At 40.4% G+C, this 25,849-nt stretch overlaps 1 protein-coding gene and 1 long non-coding RNA gene across 5 annotated transcripts in view; one reads left to right on the plus strand and one right to left on the minus strand.

Moving 5' to 3' along the window:
• LOC119490679 (IQ motif and SEC7 domain-containing protein 1-like) overlaps positions 1-25,849 on the plus strand; it is a 150,946-nt gene that overhangs the window by 59,285 nt on the left and 65,812 nt on the right. The window contains exon 1 of one of the 4 annotated variants that reach the window (XM_037774198.1): positions 2,772-7,023. The exons of the other annotated variants lie outside the window; for them this stretch is intronic. Coding sequence (XP_037630126.1) covers positions 6,854-7,023 — 170 coding nt within the window. The 5' untranslated portion in view covers positions 2,772-6,853. Of the gene's footprint in view, positions 1-2,771; positions 7,024-25,849 lie in introns of those variants that run through there. 4 annotated transcript variants of the gene reach the window in all.
• LOC119490680 lies at positions 213-9,105 on the minus strand. Its single transcript, XR_005207456.1, has 2 exons — positions 8,947-9,105; positions 213-988 (listed from the first exon to the last, which is right to left on the minus strand). It is a non-coding gene; the product is annotated as an uncharacterized LOC119490680 (long non-coding RNA).

Consider the following 25,849-nt stretch of genomic DNA (forward strand, 5'->3'; position numbering starts at 1 on the left):
CTACATGTTTGGGCTTAAAACTACTACGTTTGTACAGTGAAAATGAAACTGAACGTTGTGAACATGGCTGATTGTAAAGTGAAAGTGAAACTTAACGTACGGGACATGAACAGCGGTCTCCTGGATGAAAGCCTTGTGTTTGTTGGACCAATCCACTTCCCCTCCACCCAGTTTGTTTGATTCCTAAAATGACATGTAGTATGACTGTTGGAGAGTACCAGCGACAGGCGCACGTTGTGAAATGGTTGCAATTTAAAACGGGTGGTTAACGTTGTGAATTGAAACAAGTCTACTTGGTTAGGTTTAGGAAAAGATCATAGTTTGGGTTCAAATGAATACGTTTGTTAAGTAACTTAGGTTACATACGTACGCAAGTTTAAAAAAGTCAACACGGGACACAAGTAACAGTCTCCTGGGTCCGTCCGTCCACTCCGACCTCCTTACGTGGACTTTGTCTCTCTTTATACTACATCACCTGACTTCCTCCTTTAATTACTACGGCCACTAGAGGTCGCGGCCTAACACCAAACGTAAATATGGGTCATAATAAGCTGCTTGCAAAGACAACCTACAGTATACGGCCGTTTATTCGCGGAGGACAATCTGGATAAACAAGTCTCAGAAATTCAGTCTAACTTGAACAGTTCGGGCTGCCTGTTTGGACTTTTCCTATTTGATCATCCTGACATGTTGTGTTCAATTAAGATAAGAAAAAAAAAACTTTTGTAGACCATAATAAAAATCGTACTGACAGAATTATTATAATATTCCCTCTTTTCTTTCCTGTTTAATTCAAATGTTCCATCAGAAACTCTCAGATGAGACTACAAACTTACGGCAAACTATGGGCACAGGGCGACTGTTACTAGTTACCGTGGCAACATTCATTGTAATCTGCTGCTATGGTGACGGAACAGAGGTTAGCTTCATTAAACCTTAGTGAGGGGCTACATGTATGACACACACACACACACACACACACACACACCTCCCTCCCTCCTCTCTCTACTCGTGCTGCTTCTCCTCCTCTTCCTCCTCCTCCTCCTCCTCTTTATCGCTCTTTTCTTTATTTCCAGTCATTTGCTGTTTTACTCTTGATTATCGCTCTTTCTCTGTCTCATGATGTAAATATACAGATAGTCATTCTTCAGTCTGTTGACTTTATTCTTATGTAAATTATTTAAAAAATAGATTGACCATGGATGATATACAATATATTATAAAAAGTATGAAATACAAAAGAAATCTATTATCCACTGCAAACGATGAGAATGTACCTGATGATGATGATGATGATGATGATGGAGGTGATGATTGTTTCTGTGCGATGATTAACAACTGATGATGTCATGACGATGACTATGACAATGGTCAACAATGAGGGTGATGATGATGATGATGGTGGTGAATGATGAAGATTAAGATTAAAAACTCCTATGATTCTAAAGAAATGATTGGTGAAACGTGCCTGTTTTATTCCAGTTAAGTCACTTCTGGTTGGTCGAATGTGATGACATCACAGTGAAGTCAAACACAACGACGGTCGACAAAGAGGTTTGTTTCTTCAGAAATGTTCAGCAATTTATTTTAATGTGCAGTTTAAAATATGTGATGTAAACATTTCTGGGAGCCAGAGCTGCTCTGGAAGCAGATGTAATGTGATTGGTTGAGTCAAACATCAGCGGGCGGAGCCGAACAAATCTTAACATACTGTAAACCCTTAAGCTTTAACCACCATATGTATTGAAGTTGATAGAAAACACCCTAATCCTTAACCCTAACCTTAAGTACGATGGCATATTAAGGCCATTTTAGGTTAAAAAGAAAATAATTACGTAGACGGGGGAGTGGGGCAAATTTCCGAGAAAAAACTCAGAATTTCCGAGATTAAAGTAATACATTTACAAGAAAAGAAACTCAGATATTCTCTGAGATCAAAGTGGCAAATTTACGACAAATTTGTGAGATTATAAAGTCGTACAATTAAAAGAAAAAAAGAAATCTCAGATTTACTCTGAGATTAAAACGTCAACTTCACAAAAAAACTAAAAATTTGCAAGATTATGAAGTTGTACATTTATGAGAAAAAAACCTCAGACATTCTCCGAGATTAAAGGGGCAACTTTACAAGAAAAAAATCACACATTTTCCAGATTATAAAGTCATACATTTCTGAGAAAAAAACTCAGATATTCTCTGAGATTAAAATGACAAATTAATGAAAAGTAACTCAGAATTTCCGAAATTAAAGTAGCAGATTTACAAGAAAAAAAACTCAGATTTTCTCTCAAATTAAAGGGGCAATTTTACGAGAAAAAACTCACACATTGGCAAGATTATAAAGTCATAAATTTGCGAGAAAAAACACAGATAATCTCTGAGATTTAAGTAGCAATTTCACAAAACAAACTCACAAACTTTCGAGATTATTAAATCGTAAATTTACGAGAAAAAAACAATGATATTAAAACTCTGAAAACTGAATAATAATAATAATAATATATTTTGCACTCTGTTGCCAACATTATGGCAGTGTCTAACAGTGGTGTCAGTGGCGTGATGAGATTATACACTGATAAACGTCTAATATTATTTATTATGACAGCAAAGAATGTCTAAAAGCATTAAAATCAGTGTTTGGATCCAGCATCACTCAAACTGTCACATTATGTCATGGAGAGTCACGTCGTTCACGGCTCCAATCTGGCCCCGAGGTCAAGGGGAGGCGAAGTAAGCGAGCGAAAGATAATTTGATTAAAGTCTTAGTGAGTGAGAGGAGGAGGAGGAGGAGGAGGAGGAGGAGGAGGAGACGCTGCGGGTCTGCAGAGAGAAACACAGATCGAACTCATTCACACTTCAGGAAAACACACCTCAGCACTTTTATTTTCTCGGCCTCCGGATGAAATTGGATTTTCGACAACCTGACTGGAATTCAAACGCTTTCCTATCGAGCTTCTGAAAACCTGCTGAGGGGGGCACAGGAAGTAGGAAGTACAACAGGAAGTAACCATGAAGATCAAGGGGGTCAACTTTAGATCACAACACCCCCTGCACCAAGTGCAAGTGACTATTTGAACCCTTTATGTGACTCGTTTTGACGTCTTTTGTGGCCGGTTCTACTTCCTGACTGACTGATCTGACCGACACAGACTCGCAGGCTGCTAATCTGTAGCTCCGACGTGAATGACAGGACAGGACTGGAGGTGAAACTGGGTATTAAAAGTAGATAAACAGGTGATACCGGCCTGATTTAGCTCCTTCTTCACTTTACTACCGTCCCGTTAAAGAGAGAGGCTTCTATTAAATGCTCTACCTGCTAACGAAGCAGCTAATCTGCAGCCAGCAGCTAATAAAGAGGATGGATGAGCTGGAAATAAGCAATAAATAGTCTGATATAGTGAGTTTCCCGGCTTGTTGCCTTAAAGGGAATCTGAATCCATTTAACCAAACAAGGTTCCTGTGAAATGAGTTTATCTGCTAGCGAGGGAGCTAATCTGTAGCCAGAAGCTACGGCAGCTTCCCACAGGGATTAAATCTTTCAGCTTGTTAGCCCACTGACTTACTGGGCGTCCTGCAGTGAGAGCTGTTGACTCCAAATCAGATGTTTTTGTGTCTGTTTTCTTGTCTTTTAACGGCTCTGAGAGAGTCGGCGAGCTTCATGCCAACTAAAGCATTTAGAGTCGTGGGTCAATAGTCCTTCCTGTCTGCCTTTAGCCACCGTCAGCTGTGTCTGAAGCCTCCCGGAGCCATTATTGATCTGGCAGATACATGAACACACATATTGGAGATGCATCATCTAAATATGAACATTTGCATCTGCAGGTATTGATCCATTGCAGTCAGTGAGCATGTGAAGGCCAGCTGTGGTCCATGTCCAGCTAACAACACAGTATCGGTGGTTAATATTTATAATCTGACTCCTTTAATGAGTGACTTTATGATTTATTTACTCATTATTTTTGTCCATCAGATGTCGGAAAATAATGACAAATGTCCACTATGGTCTCCCAGACCCCATGGTGACAGTTGAAAATCCAAAATACATTTAATTTACTATCATTAATGATGAATAAAGCAGCAATTCATCCACATTGAGAAGCTGGAACTACCAAATGTTTGACAATGTTTGCTTCAAAAGTGAAACTAGTAATCGATTATCAAAATTGTTGCAGATTTATTTTGTTTTTTTATTTGACGGATTGATTAAATAACTAATTATTTCAGCTCTAACTCTTTATTGTTTCCCATTAGAACACAAAACAAAGACACAACAAACTATAACTGTTAAATAATTATTAAACAACCCAAAGATAATAGATGGGGTATTAACGATTTATGCACCAAAAGGTGGGCTCATTGGGCAGAAAAAACCTGGTTATAAATAATATGAAGGTTAAAACAGTTTAAAATCTGTGAGCATTAAACTTCCAGCCATTTTCACAAACTTTATGAAAGATAAAGCATAAAAAACATTTTCACAATGTTGTCTACACTTTGTGAAATACCTAAATAAAAGTCTTTGGATGGCAAAATGTTCAATCTGAGAGAGATTCAAATCAGCTGCATTTATCGGCCAAGTATGTGAACACAAACAAGGAATTTAGCTCCGATATTTTGCATCTCTCATAATATACTTACACAAGGCTGAACAAATAAAAGTAGTATAAACATATATTTTTAAAGAAGCACCAATGACCAAAGGTGAAACGTCTATATACAAATCAGGTGTTGTTTAACTGTTTTAACCTATGGCCCCGTAATATGAAGAAGTGTCTATGAGCCGCCCCTCGTCACATGCTGTCACTGACTTGTATTTGAATTATTTTTAGAGGTGAAAGTATCCTGTTTTCACATTTCAAAAAATCGGGGGAAAAAAGTATTTTGTGTTCTTTCATATCTTGTAAATAATCTCCCAACCGGTCGGGTTTATCTGGTGACCCCTTGGAGAGCTCACGACCCCCAGACTTGGAAACCACTGAGTTATATAACTCGCTGGGAGACACAAACAATAATTTATTCATAGTTCACCTTTCATACAAAAAGTGTGCTTCAAAAACTACTAAAATAAAAAAAGACCAAGCTGTTGCAGCTGCAGACTGAACGCTGCCGTCTCTCATTATCTCAACGTGGAGACTTAATTATGTCATTAGATTATTACTGAAACTGTAATTACAGTTGATCTGATCAAGCAGGGAGGACGTCTTCTACTTTAGTCTTTGTTGAAAGTATTACAGGGATTTTTAAAATGTCTTGAATTGTTTTGAAGACTTTGAAACATTATTTCTCTATAATATAAAATATTTATGAGTGACTAAAAAAAACAATCAGAGATAAGAAAGCAATAACAGTAAAAAAAAAAAAAAATCTTAACTAAGACTTCAAAAAGCAACTAATCTTTATCAGGACTGCGTTGGTGTAGTTTAATCAGATTTGATTGATTAAATTCATTATTGATTAATCAGCCAATTATCTAAAATGTCAGAAAATAGGGAGAAAAGCCTGCAGCAGCCTGAGCACACGTCCTCAACTTACTTGTTATTTTCCCCTCCAACAGTCTAAACCCACCAAATAATAATAATAATAATAATAATAAAATTAAAAATGTATTTATATAGCACCTTTTAAAGCCAGGTTACAACGTGCTATACAATAAAAGCATGATAAAAGTAATTAACATCCAGAACTTAAGATGTAAACAAGATAAAGTCATATAAATAGTTACAACAATGCAACATCAGTTAAGAAAAAACCATAATATAAAAGTGAGTCTTAAGAAAAGATTTAAAGGAAGATACTGAGTTTGCAGCCACAGCCGAGGGGTCACAGGTAAGGGCAGCAAGGATCGGTGTGATGTTCACATTGCAAAGATATGAAAGGTTAGAAGAGCAGAAGCAGCTAAACTGTTTCAGCTCTAAAAAGCAACATTTGCTCTTACTTTGGCGGGAAATAGTGTGTTTCCTGTAGGACCCAAAACTCATGGAAGAAGCTGATTGAGGAAAAGTATTCCAGTAGTTCTGTAAAAGGTTTTATTAACCCACACTTTATTTTACCGTATACTTTACAATCCTTAATTTATGACAACTTTGCCATGTGTTTAGGACTTTTTATACTTTTAATTTTAGAGTCACTGACTGAAATATTGTATTTCTGACTGTTTATAACTCCTAAAACCTGACTGACTGTGTGACTTTGGTAGTGTTTTCATCTGATGACACTGCGTACACCAACAGACTGAGGTGACTGTCTGACTTCCTGATCGTCTCTGCAGCCTGAAGCTGCTGAAGACAACAAGCCTGCTGAAGACAACAAGCCTGCTGGATCAACGCCGCTGTCTTTATTCCCTCAAGGACACGGAGACAAAACACTGAGCACCTCCCTCCAGGGAAACATGGAAATGAATGGGTTTTAAGAGGGAGAGCCCACGGCACCCATCGCTGCTTTAACACTCTGTATGCACACACCTGAAATGTTCTGGAAATACCTGACAAGAGCATTTTTTAAAAACAGTCTTTGTCCATCATATGGGAGGAGAACGTTCCCTTAAGTGCAGTATCCTTCACTCCTAGAAACTGGCGTTATTATTTATTTTGAAGGTTTCTTTTTTGAAAATGATGCATGAAAAACCTCCACAAACACAAAAAAAAAGTAAAATGTGGAGCTGTGAGGTAAATACACGTCAAGTTTTAAAGCTTCTCTCTCATTGGCCAGACGTTCTCCTCCTGACAGGAAGTCGTTAAGGAAAGCAGATGTTGATAGCTGATAGCTGACAGGTGTGACGGGACAGCAGACGACCTGACAGGCTGAAACCGGCTCATTTGACAGGAAGTTAAAGCTATAAAGACACTAAAACCTGATGAAAAGACAGCAAGGTAGTGATGTCATCAAACAGAGACCCTGCGGACTTCTGGGAGACAGAAGGCGGCTGAATCTGAGGACCGCCGGGATGTTCGGCTTGGCGGGCGTGTGTGACCTTTGTCATCTACTTTGTCTGCGCTCCACTGGGACCTGGTCGCCTCTCCACAGGTAGGCAGAGCACCTGGCTGACCTCTGACCTCTGAGTGATATCAAACAAGTAACAAATAAGTAAAAAACAAAACAACAATAACAAATAAAATGAACAGTAAACATTTAGCAAACAAATAATCAACATAAATAAATATTGCGTCCGAAAGGGAGTAGGAAGAAATATACATCTAATGGTTCTAAACCTCCATAACTCAAACAATAACCCAATATTTGTCATATGAACCTTTTGGGGTATCCTGTAAGTTATTCCTTTTTTTATTTCGGTTCCATCCTTGGTAATGAAATTATATTTTTCACAGGTTGTCCACGTTAGGTCCGATAATCCTTTATTATATGTTGATGTAAAGTGTTCCAGCAGCAGAAGGACCAGCGGTATCTCTCTTTCACACACCACGGGTGAAGCAGCCGTCATCGAAAGAGCTATTTAACAACGCACGGGAAGGGAATGGATACTTTTGTAGTCCATCTTCAGAACATTGTAGTTTCACCACGGCAGACCTGCGTCACTAACATCCACCGCCGTTGCATCATAATGATGGAGCCTAGTGTCAGTGCAGTCGGATTCTCTCAACACCACGGTTGTCTTTTCTCAAGTCCTTCTGAATCCTCCTTCGCACCTTTCCTTGACCTCATGACGTTTTCGATCGAGGTCAAGGAAAAGAGGTGAGGAAACGTCATCGGGGCGTAATTTTTTTACTTTTCCGACCGCAGCCCTGCTCTGACCTCAGAGATTCAACCTCCTCTGCCTCCACCTTTCCTCCTCCTGTCCTGTGTCTTCCTTCTCTTCAGTATTCCCTCTTTTCCTCCTCCGTCCGGAGTGATGATAGTTGGAGAGGAGGGAGCGAGGGATGCTTTCATATCGTTTATTTGTAACTCCATCACAGGGCCGTCTGCAAAGGGTAGGAAACAAGGAATTAAAAGAGGGAAAAGAAGTAGAAGAGGAAGAATGAAGGAGGTAGAAGAGGAGAGAGTTTGGAAAAAGGACAGGAAAAAATAGAGCACATATACAGTATAAATACCCATACACACATGCTCTGTACACATGCTTCACCACACACAAAAAAATGCCTATGCATACACAGACATAAAACATTGGGACCTTATAAGAATGCTATCCTAAAAAAGAAGTTTTTTAAAAGTGGAAACAGAATTAGAGGATCTCATCTCTACAGGAAGTGCATTCAAATAAGTACAGGAGAAGATCAAATAGAGGACAAACCGAAAGGAAGAGATAGTAGAGGAGGAGGAGATGGATGAGGAAGTGGTGATGAAGAAAGGGAAGAAGCAGAAAAGGATGCAATAGAGAGAGAGAGAGCAGATAGAGGAGAGTTTTCCTGTGAACAGGCCGCAGCATTTACAGTCTGCAGTCACATTACAGAGTCCAAAACTCACAGCCACACCTGTCATTGAGTCTCTCTCTCTGTGTGTGTGTGTGTGTGTACTTATAAATAAATAAATATATATATATAAGCGTGCATGCTAATTCGCCTGCTGCACAGCGAGCATGTGACGATGATGCATGCATAAATTAGGAGCCTGTGTTGCTGTATATGTGTGCATTCAGGGGTGTGTCGCTGCTAGAAATCAGACATTTGTGAGGCGGCCAGCTGCTCCGCCGTGAGCTGCATGTGGAGGGGGGGAAAGAGGTGTGTAAATAGAAAGAGATGGAGGACGAGTTAATGAGAGGAAGATGTGAATGTGTGCAGAAGAGAGAGAAGGATGGAGATGGAGATGGAGATGGAGAGAGAGAGAGAGCAGGCGAGAGCTATCAGATGTTTATCAAAGAAAATGAGTGCATGTACGCTGCCGGGACCGGATGAATATTGCTTTGTGTGTGTGTGTGTGTGTGTATGGCTGAGTGCACATGAATGTGACTGACAGGCTGAGTGTGTGCACTGGAGAGTGAAGACACACACACACACACACACACACACACACACACACACACATTTGCACACAAGCAGACACGTGGAGAGGAGGCTGTCAAGAAAGCAGCCATGCATCTCCATGGAGGATACAGCCAGAGAGAGGAGGAGGAGGAGGGGAGAAAGAGAGGATAGGAAGGAAAGGAGGACAGAGGTTAAATTGAAAGAAAAGGCAAAGATGGAGAGGAAGGAAGGAGGAGGAGGAGGAGGAGTTGGGGGAGTGGCTGGGCGAGAGAGGTAGACAAAGCAAAGGGAGGAGGTGAGAGAGAGAGAGAGGAAGGAGGAAAGGAGCATAGGGAGGGCAGGCTCAGAGAAAGAAGCAGAAGAAGAAGAAGGAGGAGGAGGAGACAGGACACGCGAGTGAGAGAGAGAGGTGTGAAGGTGTGTTATATTCTCTCCGGTGTAAATGAATGGAAGGCGTCTCTATTGTCTTCAGAACGGTAAGAAGCTGCTGCACATCTGGCTGCTAATAATAACAGGCTGCACATGTGTGTGTGTGAACTACAAGTTAGTCATGCTTGTCATACCTGGACACTGAGTGTGTGTGTGTGTGTGTGTGTGTGTGTGTGTGTGTGCGTGTGTATGTGTGTGTGTGTGTGTGTGTGTAATGGTATGTGCATTGTTAATACAAGATGGACATCAGGTGTGATTCTTTGTGTGCTGCGTGGCGTTTAACTGTAGTAGTAAACCGGAAATATGTGTTGGCATGTTTCATCAGCTGATTCTTCTGAGCGACAACCTGACAATCAGCCTCACAACATCATTTAAATGTGTGTGATTTCCTGCTCATGTACTTCTATGTTTCTGAGGACAAGTGTGCAGTTTTCAGCAGACTGGAATCACAGGCGTGCTTGCAAAGCGAGGGGGTGCGTTGTCGGGTTGTTTGACTACAAGAAGCCGGTTTGCTAAGGTCAAGGTTAGAATCAGGTTGAGGTTAAAGCTGCAGTGGGTAGAAATGGAGCAAATGAAAAAGAATATATTTTTATAAAACGGTCACTATATCCTGACAGCAGTTCATGAGACAGGTAATCTGAAAACATGTGTCCTCCGGTGCTCCTAATGGCATCTGCAGGATTTCACAGACCGGATGAAAACAACCAATCAGAGCTGATCTAGAGTCTGCCTTCCAGCTGCCATCTCTGAGCAGCTGTCAATCACTCGCGAACTCCAACCAAACGGTCAAACTAGGCAGTGCTGATCAAATATGAATCAATATTCTGTTACTGTAATGTCTATTTCTCTCCTCAAATGTTTTCAGAAACATCTTGTAATGTACTGTTTAGCTGTAAAATGAGAAATTTTGTGACCCGGCAACAAGTTTTTGACATCATTGGGCAAAAATTCCATAACAACCTTTTAGCATATTGTAATTCAAGTGTTCTGGATGAAAACTAGACTTCTGCTCCTCCTCATGGCTCTGTTTTCAGGCTTTAAAAAATCTATCCCGTGACGGGAGATTCTGGCCAATCACAGGTCATTTCAGAGAGAGAAGCGTTCCTATTGGCTGTGCTCCGGCTGGTGGGCGATGCTTGGTAGTTCCTCAACAGATCTCAACATGCCTGCTGGGTCACAAACGTTCTCATTTTACAGCTAAACAGTACACTACCAGGTGTTTCTGAAGGCTGAGGTTAAATGAAGGTTAAGTGTGTAGCTGTGATGGTCAGGTGCTGAGGAATGCATTATTTTCTATCAGGGTCCTCAGAAGTATAGCAATCCTGCCGTGCGTGCTGTCCTCTCTCTCTTCATCACGCAGACTCGTGTGAAGCAGCAGCTGAATAAATTTGCAACTCGTCTTAAATCAAACATGAATTAATGTTAAATACTGCAAACACACAGTTCTGCTTCTTCCTCTTATTCAACCGAGGAAGGTTGAGCTGAGCTGTAGCTACTGGGAGCAGACCAGTAACACCAGTGCACTGGAGCAACTGGAGCATAAAGAGCCTTTTGTCTGGTCCAGCATCTTGCATCATTTATGTTTTCTGAGGATCTTTTGAGAGGGACTCTTTCCTCTCAGACAAAGAGGTAGATGTGACGGAAGTGAGGGTCTCAGATTGGAATTTAATTCGACAGATATCATACAAAATACTGCACGAAATATGATCCATCAAACATGTTGAATCAATCATTTTAATGAAGAAACACTGTAGCTTAAAGTTACTTTTTTATGATTAAGTTCAGTTGCACTTAAAAAATAAATACAAATTTTAAAAAGCATTGAGTTTTGTAAATTTTCATATATTAGTCAAGCCACATTGAGGGGAAAAAAATCTGAGATTTCGATAATAAAGTCGTAATATTACAAGAAAAAAGTTGTAATTTAATGAGAATAAAGTCAGACATAGGTTTCACAAACATCAAAATATTTAATATTTTGACACATCAGCACCACGTTATCATAAGTATCAGGACCTTGAAAAGATTGTGCAAGAAACTGCATTTATTTCGAAGAAGGAACCACAAGGACATGGGGGAAATTGCGTCTTTTGTGGAGGGGGAAATAACTTTTTTTCGCGTAAAGTTATGACTTTATTCTCATTAAATTACGACTTTTTTTTTGTAATATTATGACTTTATTCTCAAAATCTCTGATTTGTTTCCCCTCAATGTGGCCATAATTCTCCGTCATAGGTACAGGATGTGTACTTATGGACACAAAAGTCTGTTAATGTCTGGAGAACATTAACGGCTGGTCGGCTGGAGAAAGTTGATTAATTACTTTACAAGTGAAAAGAATAATCTTAAAATCAACGAGGACATTATGTGGAAAGCAGAATTGGAGTTATCTGATCTCCCTTCTTTGTTCCAGTTGGGAGAAAAGACTGTATGTATGATGTATGACTCTAAAAATATGAAGATGTCATGAACAGGCTTGTAATTACATTGGTAAGCCAGTCAGCAGTTTGTGCGGTCGTCTGGCAACACAAAGAGAAAGAGTCCTACCAACACCTGGAGGAGGTTGTACGCTGTAACCCTGACAGATTTAAACACGTCAGCCATGTTGGTACAGAAGGTCGGTTGCCTGCTTTGCTCTGGTTGTTTCAGCTGTGGGACGATTTGAATCAAGCGCACCTGAACTAGGTCAGATGAACTGTACGAGCTTCCTGCTTACGCTGTTAAAAAGGAGGCATCTTTTCATTATGTCAGTGCCTATTTTGGGAACAAACACATTTTCTGTTTACTTTGTGGAATCCTCATTTCAGTTTCTGTTGGTTGAGGACATTTTTCAACCTCTTAATCTTTCTTGATGAATTCAAACATGCATAGTGGTCTGAAAACGAGGACAGCAGGAAAAACTTCCTGTGGTAGTTTTTATTCATATTTTCATATCATTCTATAGCTTCCCACGTGACTTGACGCCCTTTCTTTCTATATAGAGATTGCCTTTTATAATGGCCATTTAATTTCATTATAAATGTCATTTATATTTATTTTAGACAGAAAAAGGTTAAGAAGTGTGTGCTCATTTGTAAATAATAGCAATAATCCACAATTAAAATCCCGTACTTTATTCATTCATGGAGCCGTGCAAGTCACTGCATTTTCTACAATACTGTCCTTTAAATATTTCAGAATAAAAGCCTCGTGTTAACAAATGAAGGAATTCTTTCCACAGAAAAAAACACTTGAGAAAGTGTTGATTTAAAAATAAATATTCACTTTTTTCATGTCCGTAACATATTCTACAGATGTTTAGATATTGAAACTGTAGTAATGCTGCTGGTATGATGTCAATATATACTGTCGAACAATCATTTTCACTGTCTGTTGCTGCTGTGGACCGCGCACGGCTTGAAGTAAAAATAGGCGAGACCTTGAAACTCTAGAAGAGACGCGGGCAGTGTGGCTGCTCTAACCCTTTTAACATGGGCGCTGAAATAAAAAACAACAGGTTGGTGTTCGGCATGCTCCCAGTTTTGAGGACGCGTCTAGAAGGTAACCCAAAAAAACTTGCAAAAACTCTCGCCAGACTCGCTGCCTGACAACCTATAATAAACCTTAACTATTCTAGGTCAATGCCTACATGAACCATCTCGTGAGAGTTTCGCAACTTGGGGTTTCCTTCTAGCCACGACCCAGGAGTAACGGCATGGAAGCTAAGCAATGTACTGCTGCGGACGGCACGTTCAGATCAGAAAGTCACGCAATAACGCAAACAAACTAACCAATCGAGGCAGCGGGAGACCAGCAACTTCTGTATTCTGCGAGGTAAAGTTACTGTTTTTGTGAATGAAGTCTGGTGCCTTGAAGACAGCGGCTTCAGGAGATGATGTATACAGTTAACAGAACATACAGAAAAAGAGGTGTCTTTTAACACATAGGGCCTACTTTGGGTGCTTTCACAAGCCAACATTTAGTCCGTTTTAATCAAACTCTGGTGCGGATTGTTTGGGTGGTTTGGGTGGTAGGAAGCTCCACAGACACAATCACAAAACTGACTAGAAATCCATGCAGAAAGCAATAGAAACACACATTAAAAATAAAACCTTTTTCCATATTTAATATTTCTTTGTAAGTATTTTTTTACATGATGATTGAACTTGCCTCCTTGTCTCTACTCATCCTTCCCTCTCTCTCTGTGATCTCTTTCTTATTGCCTGGTTATTCATCAGAAAAGGTAAAGACGTAGACTTTCTACTGTGAGGTGAATTCAAAGGTTTGATCCATTTCATTAATGTTTCCTCTCCATTCATTTGGCTGCAGTCTACCTCCAGCACAACTGTGGGGAAAAATATAAATGCAATAAAAAATTCATACCTTGGCCTATTTGTTCAGCATCTCACCTAGAAAAACAAAAACACTTCCATTTTCCAGCACATATGACATATCACAATCTAAACATCCTAATGAACATATCAACTATCGTCTCATTTCCACTGTTTCTTTTATTTTCCCTTTCGTTTCTCAATCTCATCATAATTTGCCTTTTCTGCCCAGAAGCTGAATTCATATTGAAATGTTGTTGTTGATTCTTACATCTTAGCTTAAAGCGTACGGAGCGTATTGTTTAGCATTTCATCACTGTGACTTTTGAGGGCAGAAGTTTATGGAAAAGAGGCAACAGCCCAAAATAAGCCGGCCCCGTCGGGGCCGCGGTTAAGTGAAGTGAGGTGTTAAGAAGTGCACTACCGCTCAATTATTTAGCGAGCGAGCTGCTGGGATGTTTGCCGCTGAGTCGCTGTAGCTAGCAGGACAGCCGGGAGGGGGTTTGGTTGTGACAGCAGAAACACAGACCTTTAATTCTAGAAAAGGATGTTTATCCTATCTCCCTGCTCTGTTTGGGTCTTTATTTACATCACTAATTTTGTGGCTACAGTATCTCTGAGAGCAGCAAATAGTAGGGCTGAATGAAAGTAATCCATGTCCTAAACTGGAAAAGCAGCAGTTTGTAGCTTAAATGTCAAGTCAGACTGTTACTTTATGTCAACGATTAGTTTGTGTTCAGTTTCTCCAGATTCTTCTGCTTTCCATCGCAATGGGCAGAAATAAAGTGTAGTAAGACAGACTGCTAGATTTGCTTCACTCACCAGCCAAAACAACATTGGTAGTCTATTGAGTGGCTGGTAGATGTTGGAATCCACCAGCCACAGTGTGCAGGGGGACAACAAAGTTAATTTCCAACCCTTGCTGTCGGCCTCAGAGGATTTTATTTTGTCCCAGAAGACATATCAACATTTATTAGGAGGATGTCCCTGTACATTCACTCTGGAGATCCTGGATTAATCCTAATGAGTTTGATGCTAAGGTTTTGAGTTTTAAGCTGTTGTTCATCCTAACTGCTTCCTACTGCTCCAGCTGCTAACTGCTAACTGCCATTATACTGATATTGTTACTTCTACTGTTGCTGCTAACTTCTGTTGATACTTCTAACTGCTATTGACACTGCTAACTTCTACTGTTGCTGCTGACTGCTGTTGTTACTGCTATTGGTATTGCCTACTACTGCTGATACTGCCTACTACTGTTTTAACTTCTACTACTGCTAACTACCACTGATACTGCTAACTGCCACTGTTGATACTGCTAGCTAACTGCTGTTGATTGCTGTAGTTGTAGTTTTGTTGCCTAAACCTAAAGAAGTTGTAGTGTTATTGCCTAAACCTAAAGAAGTTGTAGTGTTATTGCCTAAACCTAAAGAAGTTGTAGTTTTGTTGCCTAAACCTAAAGAAGTATTTTTGTTTATGTTTAAAATATGACGTTTCGTTCAGTTTTACGTTAGAATGTGTTGCTTTTAAGTTTCACTCTTACTTTTACAACGTAGCAGGCATAGTAGGCCCCTAATGACCCACATCTATGGTGCTTATAGCGACTGACAATGCCTATCTAATGGCCTGATAACAGTCTAATCGGGTGCGGCTGCTGAGGTTTGTAGTCCTGCATCTACAGTACATCCTCTGCTCTGCTGGCTGTATTAGCTACCCCACACAGACACACTCTCCATCCAACATAAACTATAAATGTAAAGCCTGACGCTGCACAACTGTCTGCTGTCTGGGAAATGATATAGGAGAGAGAAAGGCTGAGTGTCAGAGAGTGAGTGAGAGAGAATGACAGTGACAGGAAGAGAGAGACAGCGATACAAATCAATGAAAAGCGAGAATATGAACTGAAGTATCCACTTTATTACATCAAAGTGCTGTGTGTTACATTTTAAACACCAGTATATCATTGCCAAATAAAATGCTACCTTGGCGTAATGAAGAAATGGGAGCATGATGAGGGGGGAAGAGGGTGTTGGTGCTTTTCCTGACTCATCAGAAGACCACATTTCCCATCAACCCTCTTAGCTTCTTTTTTTTTGGTTTTGTGGGTTGTTCACTTGGTGAAGGAATTACATGGCCATGGGGTTTGTTTTTCTTATTTCTTATGTATTTATTTATTTATTATAATTATTACACAATCAACAGAATCCTGAACCATGTCAGCAAGTGAGAAGTTACATGATACAAGTTGCATCCGAAATAACATGCTATTTAGTACGCTAAAACAATATGTGAGATTTTTTAGTATGTCCGAAACCTTAGTATGAAATAGTACATGAATTGCATACTATTTCTGGTGAAATATTACAGTATGCAACGTTGGACACTGCAGCAGCATAAACATCCCATGATGCAATGCGTTAGTGACGACAACGTTAGTGACGACAACGTTAGTGACGACAATGTTCATAACAGACGTTGACAGACAGCTCTGTAACATCAATAACGCTTCAATTTAACTATAAGTATATGTTTTCACTTTGCTAGGTGTAATATATATTTTAAATTAATTCAGACTTTGATCCTCACAAACCGTTGTTTTCATCACATGAGGTTGGCACGGGCTACCATGGTTACACGTCTCCAAACGGCAAGGAGGCTCTGAGGAAGTGACAACGTAAATTACTGCTCAGTGCATCCGAAAAGATACAAACTACTGTTTATTCACACAAAAGTATGTCGAACAATAGCACACCTATTGAGTATGTAGTGCACAGTCTGCGGTATCGGACGAAGCCTTAATGTGTTCATTTCAACAGAGCCTGGCTAGCTGTTTCCCCCTGTTTCCAGTCTTTACGCTAAGCTAGGCTAACTACGTCTTGACTCCAGCTGACGTACTTAAAGGTAACGTTATCGACTCCGGCCCAGGCAGGAAAGGTTAACAGTGTTTGGTTTGTCCGTTCTGGGCTACTGTAGAAACATGGCGATGCAACACGGCGGACTCTGTGAAGAGGACCTGCTCCCTATGTAGATTTAAACGTCTCATTCTAAGCTAACGAAAAGACAACGATTCATATTATCAGCTATTATCAGCTGATTATACACTAAATAAAACATACTTATTAATATTATATCCCATTTCTGCCAATAGATCCCCCTCATTGTTACACACTTTAACACACAGACATGAGACTGATGTCTATCTGAACATCTCACTCTCTGAATGAAAGTGAATATTTCCAAAATGTTGAACTTTTGCTTTAAAACATGAAGTTCAATTTAGTCATTTTCCACCAAATTTCTCAGCAGGATGTAGCTTGTAATACTCAGCTCATCAGCACATTACCAGCAGAACATTGAATACTGGCAGACACTTAATCTTTCCTTCAAGGGTTATCACAAAGATATAGAGCGGGCAGTATTAAATTCCCACTTATGCATGAAACTCAAGCCCCAAGTCTGCTATTTCCAACCAGACCTGAACATATCGTAATAGAGTGTAATCTTTCATGAGTTATTACACCGATAAAGAATCTAAAACTAGCTGTTTGTTACTTCAGTGATTGGACTGCTTTACAGGAAGTCTGATTATCATAATGCATGACTTTGTAGCATGTAACCTCCAACAAATTACATTTTCATACATGCAAGATGCTGTTTTATGTCTCATCTTTTTCAATTGTATTATATTTATCTACAATATACATTGACAGCTGCATCTAAAAATAAATGGAAATGAGCGAAGTCACAGAAGCATATGTTGTGGAAAATACTCAAACAGAAGGGAAGACAAAGAAAAAGAGTTAGAGATGCAGGAAACCAGATCGCAAACAACCACTGACATGAGTGAGGTGTAAACAAGGTGTATAAAGTTGTAACTCCAGCCAGAGTTCGTTCAGGGAGAAACAGGGAAACGAAGAGGAGGAGAAGGAAGGAAAACGAGTAGAAAATAGAGGAGAACGGGAAGAAGATAAAAGAGCAGCGAACGGGGGCGAACGGGGGCGAGACACGTCTTGCGTCTCTGCAAATCCTCTCAGGTTTTAGAAGAAGGAGGTAATTACAGAGGATGATGAGGGGAGGAAGACAGGGAGAGGGATGAAGAGAGAGACAGGCGGTGAGGAGGGAGAAAAGAGAGAGAGTGGGAGGAAAAGAAAGAGAGATAGAGATGTGTGTATATAATTGGTCGGGTGGGAAGGAAGGAAGGAAGAAAAGAGGGATATGTAGAGAGAGAGATGGACTGAGAGGAAGCATGAGCGAGATGAGGTGGGAGGTAAAGAGAGTGATAGAGAGACTTAGAAAGCGCATGAAGTGAGAGAGAAGGAGGAGAACTGGATGGAGAGATTAGTTTAGTTTAGTTTATTAGGATCCCCATTAGCTGACGCCAGGACCTCGGCTAGTTTTCCTGGGGTCCGACACAGAAATCACAAACAATTTCATACATTTTATACATTCAAACATCACATACAAAAATCACTGTACTGCTGTTGATATACCTTATATAAAAATAATGCCAGCAAATTCCATGTAGTGAGGTAAATATATTTTAAATGTTAAGACACCACATACAAATAAAAACAAACAAAATATCAGCACGCCAGAAAAATTGTTAACTATTCGTTCATGGAACTTCCTAAGTCTGAAATCAAGTCTTATCTCAGTTTAGGATGACTTTTAGGACTTTTAAACATGTTTCCAAACTGAAATCTGGTCTGTATGGCGCTGACAATGACGATGGGGAACAACATAACAAAAGTAACACAGAAAAGTATATTTAATCACCATTAATTGTATGATTGTCCATAGCTAATGCATAAACATTGTTTGGACAAAATACAATTGGAGTGCTGTTTTATAGCGTTGAGGCCTCGTCTTTTAGAAACAGTTCAGAAAAAAGGACCACCACAGCATTTTATGAAGTTTTTAAAGGCGGTGTTTTAACACACAGCTCAGCCGGTACCGGGTCCGTCGGGTAAAAGAGGTTAATGAAACATGGAAAACAGCTGCAGATTAAAGGGGTGTCCACATACTTCTGGATAGCTTACTAACTTAGCAAGGGGGGGGAGAGATAGAAAATGATGAGTCAGAGTAAGAGAAGCAGAGAAATGAGTCGACAGATAAAAAATAAAAAGAGAAAGGAGGTGCGTGTGTGATGACATTTTGAAGCTGCTTCATGTCTCTGCCTCCTGGTCCAGCAGAAGGTGGCGCTGTTTCTCAGTCCACTGGTGTCCTCTGTATCTCAGCTGGTTGTATCAGACATAATGTGCAGCAGGATACTGGATGACTGACATGTTGTTTATTCACATGTGTACTCTGATTATTTATTAAGGTTATATTAGATGAGGAATCATCCCTTATCTCAAAACCTTTTTTATATCAAACTGCATCCTTTTTTATTCTTATAAAGTCTTTAAATGTAACTTAAGCATGTTGCACACAGACAGACAGACGGATAGATCTACAGTGTATAGATAGACAGATGTTCCATAATCCTTTAACTGAAATAATGAGTCTTTTTGACTCTTCTGTCGTATTGCCTCTCTTCTCTACTTTAGTGAGCTGATTCTTCATAAGTAGTATTCTTAACAGACTCTTTAAAGTCCTCCTCCAGACAGTTTTACTTCCTGTTTTTTGCTCAATGTTCTTTCTCAAACAGAGAATGGGGGTGTGGTTAATAGTCCGACGTAATACATTACCACGGCAACCAGATTGCATCGTTTTTCAACCCAGTTTAGATGAATTTACTGTATATCACACCACATATGAGACAAGAATTAGCACAACACGCCGACTCTCTCTCACTCGCCCTCTTCTTTACCGTCTCCTCCTGGTGAGGCGGCCGTCTGGTTGCTGCTGCACCGAGGAGCTGCACCGAGGAGCCGCACCTCCGCACCGCCGGTCACAGCGCACCGGGGGATGGATAGATATGTTGCCGAGGTCCGCCGTTTGAAATGCAGTTTCGGGACGTTTTGGAGGTGGTTTAAGACAGTCAAGAGCAAGACAGCTCTGTGTAACAGATGGATGTAGACGTCTATCTGAGGTCTGACTATTAGTGTGATCTGAGCCATGTTCAGAGTCTGTCTTTGTGACAGCAGCTTCTGGTCTGATAGATAATTATATAGATATTAATCTGATCTGCACACACACTGACATCACTTTATACTGCACACACACTGACACCATGCAAACACACATCAAAGCTCAGTAAAAAGCTGGTTGGAAGAGGATGACCTTCAGTCCTCAGATTGCAACACACACCATCTGAACTACTGACAGCTACACACACACACACACACACATAGACACACGCAAACACACCATCTGAACTACTGACAGTTACACACACACACACTAACACACACACAGCTCTCTCTGACCTTGGAGAAAAGAACGAAGCTTTGTCTTTTCTTGTTTTCTACATCAGGACTTGTATGTGTGTCTTCGTGCTGCGTTTGAGGCTTGTCGGATCAGTCAGTGTTGTGCTGCTGTCCTGCAGGAGGTCACAGAGACCTTGGTCTCAGGCTGTGAGTCGCTGCTGCTCTTCAGGCTTAAATGAGCTGAAAGTGATAGCTGACGTGTGTCGTTGGACCTTTCCACAGAGACGCTGCAGGGAAACAAAGTGGGCTGTGTGTGTTCACTGGGTCACATCACTGAATCCTGTTCCTGCTACACTGTTCACACTGTGTGTTGTATGTTTGTAGTGTTAGTGAAGACTGCAGTGCTGCATCATGTTCAGTTCACCTACCGTATGAATGCATAGATTCACATCTTTCCTTAGACTTTTAGAAGAGATTTAGTTGGAGACGACAGCCTGACGCTGCTATAACGTTAATGGATGAGTGTATTACTGCAGCAGCCTCCCACTCAAGCTAACATTAGCCAGCCATGCTAGTCACCGTCACCAGCATCATTTAGCCATTTACCACACTGACAGTGAATATTCACGTATCGTATGTGCCTCAAATCTCAGTGTGAACACCGATTCGACTGTTATCAGGCCATTAAAATACGTGTTATCAGTCGCTATAAGCACCACAGATGTGGGTCATTAGGGGCCTACTACACCTACTATGTTATAAAAGTGAAAGTGAAAAGCAACACGTTCTAACATGCTGTAAAACTGCATTAAATATCACGTTTTGAATACAGACAAAAAGGCTTCTTTAGGTTTAGGCAACAAAACTACAACTTCTTTAGGTTTAGGCAACAATCTACAACGTTTTTACGTTTAGGCAACAAAACTACAACTTCTTTAGGTTTAGGCAACAATCTACAACTTTTTTTACGTTTGGGCAACAAAACTACAACTTCTTTAGGTTTAGGCAACAAAACTACAACTTCTTTAGGTTTAGGCAACAATCTACAACGTTTTTACGTTTAGGCAACAAAACTACAACTTCTTTAGGTTTAGGCAACAATCTACAACTTTTTTTACATTTGGGCAACAAAACTACAACTTCTTTAGGTTTAGGCAACAAAAAAACAGTAAGTTTAGGAAAAACATCATGTTTTGGGTTAAAATAACTACGAACACAAACACAGCTACACATTGTTGGTTTCACACAGGATGCAAAGTCTGGTCCGGTCTCCTTGGTGAAAACCCTGTGTTTTGTGTTCCATCCATCGTCCCTGACCTCCAGCCCTTATGGAGTTTCACACTGTCTATACTACAGCGCCCGACTTCCTCTTCTGCTCCTGTTATAATTACCACGGTCGCTAGAGGTTAATGTTGTGTTATTTTATACTTTCTTTCGTGATCTACCATGTGAATAGAAGATAAAACCTACTAGTGGGTGTAGCAGGCCCCTACTGACCCACATCTATGGGACAGATAGTGATTGATAACGCCTATTTAATAGCCTGACAACAGTGTAATCGCCTGGTGTGAAAGCCTCGGTTAACCCGCTACACAACAGCTTTTCATCATTTTCTCTCCTGTAACAGCGAGTTTCTTTCCCCCAAAAGGGAGCGCAGCCTCGGCGATGACGCCATGCTGCGTCTGGTCTATAGCTTGGAGCCATAAAGCCCCTCTATTAGATCTTTTTTAGGTCACGGCAGGGGACCAAATCGGAGATCAGCGTTTTGAGATTTATTGTTGGTGCAACCAACTACACAGCAACTCTTGGGCGTAGCGTTATTATTATTACCGGTTTCTTTAAAGTAGAAATTTGGAGACCCTATTTGAACTTCTTCTCTTTACTCTGTTACCGTCTACGAGGGACACAGGGCTGGTTTCCCCCAAAAGGGTGTGTGGTCATGGGAGCCTACTCTGGATGCGTATTGCCGCTCTGATGTATACTTGGTAGATACATTCACTGCTGGTTTGGGATTTGTTGACCAGAAGAAAAATATATTTTTAAAGGAGCATCTTGTTGGACAATGAAGAATAAAAAAAACCCCGTTAATATCAATTCTGTCACTTTAACATCTAGAGAAATGGATTTGTAGAATGAATTTGAGCGTATGATTGATCATGTGTATTTTTCACCTGAGGGTTAAAAGGTCAGAGGTCATGTGAGTGCAGCTCCTGAGAGAACAGACTCTGTTTGCTCAGCACATCCACAGTTTTTCCTTTACTGCTTTTTGATTTTATTTAGATTCCTTAAAAGCTTATTTGCTATTTAATATTCAGTGTATTTAATAAAAGCACAACAGTTTCCACACTTGAATGAAACTGTTTTCCCAGCCGTACGCGCCACTCCCTCCGGCTGCTGCTGCTGCTTTCTTTTTTTAGAATCCACATCGTTTCCTGTAGTTTGAATTAACACAACAAAGACGCCCTAAACACAGAGGCAGCACCTCGCCAAACACATGGAATTATGGGAAACGGATATTTGAGATGACAGACCAACACTGAGAAGTGAGAGGTTTAATTCCCTGTCGGTGCTCTTGAAGTGCCCGTGAGCAACACGCTGAGTCGCCGTCAGGGAACCGTTGACAGTGTAAGCTGGGACGCTTTAAATGGTTTTTAATGGGTTTGGCTTCAGGACAGAAACAACTTCCTGGCAAATGGGACCAAATTAGAGGAAAAATCCACCTTAAAATAGAATTCACATTCTGTATGTTTAGTTTGTGTCATTAAATTGCTGCAGAGTTTCAGCAGCGCTCAGAGCTCAGGGACACCAAAGTGTAACTGAAACAGATCACATTATACAGCGAATTTTAATGCATCAATTTACATTTTAACCCGTCGTGTTCACACGAATATGTTCAGAAAGTACATCTACAGCCTTCAGGCATCAACATGAGGACGAGGGATGCATGCTGCGTAAAGTAATGAGACCTACCTGATTAAATCTCCACGTCGTTCCTCATTCAGCGGTCCACAGCCAGCGCTCACGTTCGTTTGATGTAAGTTGTTGTCATTTGATTAGTTTTAGTTTGTCTAGTTTTCATCAGTGAAGTTTGAATCTTATTGTCTATTCTGGATTTTTCATTTTTATTAGGGCTGTCGAGATTAAATATTTTATCGCGATTAATCGCATGATTGTCCATAGTTAATTGTGATTAATCGATCATTTTTATCTTTTCAAAATGTGCCTTAAAGGGAGATTTGTCAAGTATTTAATACTCTTATCAACATGGGACTGGAAAAATATGCTTTCTTTATGCTAATGTATGTATATATTTATTATTGTAAATCAACTAACAACACAAAACAATGACAAATATTGTCCAGAAACCCTCACAGGTACTGCATTTAGCATTAAAAACATGTTCAAATCATAACATGGCAAACTGCAGCCCAACAGGCAACAACAGCTGTCAGTGTGTCAGTGTGCTGACTTGACTATGACTTGCCCCAAACTGCATGTGATTATCATAAAGTGGGCATGTCTATAAAGGGGAGGCTTGTGGGTACCCAGAGAACAAATTTTTCATTCACATATCTTTAACATGCTAATTATCACCTAATTACCATGGAATTTGCGGACCTGTAAAATGAAGTGTTACCAAGAATAAATGGGGTTTTGCTTTCTGCTTCAGTGTCAAACTTCCTGTTTCTGTTTCTGGTAGCGTCTCCTCGTGGTCGTGTCTGAGCTCTAATCTCCTCCTGCAGGGAGACACAGATCTAACTGCACAGGAGCTCAGTGGTTTGGATTCAAAGTCGGCGAGATAAACTGAGAAAATTTAGGAATCTAATAAAACCTGCAGATGAGCGCTGACTGTCCGGAGCTGACCCCAGCTGCTGCAAACACACACACACACACACACACACACACACACACACACACACACACACGCACACACACACACACGCCTAAGGCATCAGGTGTGCTTACAACATACAGTATGCACTAGTGACATACACACACTGCAGCCTCGTCTACACACACATTCACTCACTGGCTGGACTAGTGTGTGTGTGTGTGTGTGTGTGTGTGGTGCAGTATGGTGCTGCAGTGCATCTCCAGCAGATTACATTTAGTTCTGGTGCTGCAGAATGTCCTCAGCAGAAAAAAAAAACCAATGGCATTCGTTGTTTGTTTAGACACTTAAATCGACACGGTACTTATCCCGACAAGCGCCCTCTTGTGGTCGTGTGAATAATGACTGTCCTCTCTCAGCAGTAGTATATATAGTAGTAGTTATTATTAGGGCGGACAATCATATATACATTTAAAATATTTAATCAGGGTTCATTGCATGATTGTCCGTAGTTAATTACGATTAATCGCAAATTAATCGCACATTTTTTATCTGTTCAAAATGTACCTTAAAGGGAGATTTGTCAAGTATTTAATACTCTTATCAACATGGGAGTGGACAAATATGCTGCTTTATGCAAATGTATGTATGTATTTATTATTGTAAATCAATTAACAACACAAAACAATGACAGATATTGTCCAGAAACCCTCACAGGTACTGCATTTAGCATAAAAATCATAACATGGCAAACTGCAGCCCAACAGGCAACAACAGCTGTGACTATGACTTGCCCCAAACTGCATGTGATTATCATAAAGTGGGCATGTCTGTGAAGGGGAGACTCGTGGGTACCCATAGAACCCATTTCATTCACATATCTTGAGGTCAGAGGTCAAGGGACCCCTTTGAAATTCGCAATGACAGTTTTCCTCGCCAAAATTTAGTGTAACGTTGGGGCGTTATTTAGCCTCCTTCAAGACAAGCCAGTATGACATGGTTACCAATGGGTTCATTAGGTTTTTTAATTTTATACAATACCAGTATCTTCACTAGCTTTAAAACGCCTACTACAACCTGCAAATCACAAGTTGCATTGATGCATTAAAGAAATTAGTGGCGTTAAAACGAATTTGCATTAACGCGTTAACACTTTGACAGCCCTGGTTATTGTAGAACCACAAAGCTTTTAACCAGCACAATGATCTTTCCCTCACCTTATCCAAGTCCTTTGTCTAACATCAAGAGTAACTTAAAACTAAATCTACCTTTTTTTATATAGTAATCAGTAATTAATCAGTAATCAGTCTAAAGTGTAAAATGAAAACCCAGTAATGCTGCACTGTAGCCTGCATGCTAACATGGCCTTCATGTCAGCCGGCTTCAGGTCACTCGAGTGAAAATGGAGCCATTATGCAGCCGGTGTAGACGTTACAGCAGGAGTTGGTATATGTGACTATGAATTCTGCATGAAGAGCATGTACTGTGTCGGCATTAACATGGCTGAAGACAGCTGAGATAAGTTGATGTAGGAGGTCGGGGGGGAAGATAAAGGACACTGATCCAATGATCTGACAGAGCTGTGAGAAGAGAGGGACGCTGGGGTAACTGTGGGGGTATATCTGGATTATAATGCAGTTTTTTAATATATGAAGGGGGTGTGTTGACGCTAAAATGGATGATAAGTTGCTCTGTGAAGGGGAACTGCACCCTGATGATGTCATAATTACTACAAGTTGCATTACTCAGTGGAGGTGTGGAGTTTTAGGCCCTGTCTACACAGATACACATATTTTGAAAAACGTATATTTCCCTCTCGTCCACACGCAAACAGAGTTTTGGGTCATCAAAACGGATATTTCTGAAAACGTCTTCTAGGGTGCAGATTTTTAAAAACTCTGGTTCCTTTGTATTGGTGTGGACTCATTTCATGCCCATTGTTGCTTTGTGTGATGACCAGAAACAATAACAAGATGGCGGACAACCGGCTTTTTTGCGTTTTGTTAGCGCTGCTCGGACTAATTCATATTTTACAGCATGCTGACGTTAGCA

This window comes from Sebastes umbrosus, chromosome 6 (genome assembly GCF_015220745.1).
Source record: "Sebastes umbrosus isolate fSebUmb1 chromosome 6, fSebUmb1.pri, whole genome shotgun sequence".
NCBI lineage: Eukaryota > Metazoa > Chordata > Actinopteri > Perciformes > Sebastidae > Sebastes > Sebastes umbrosus.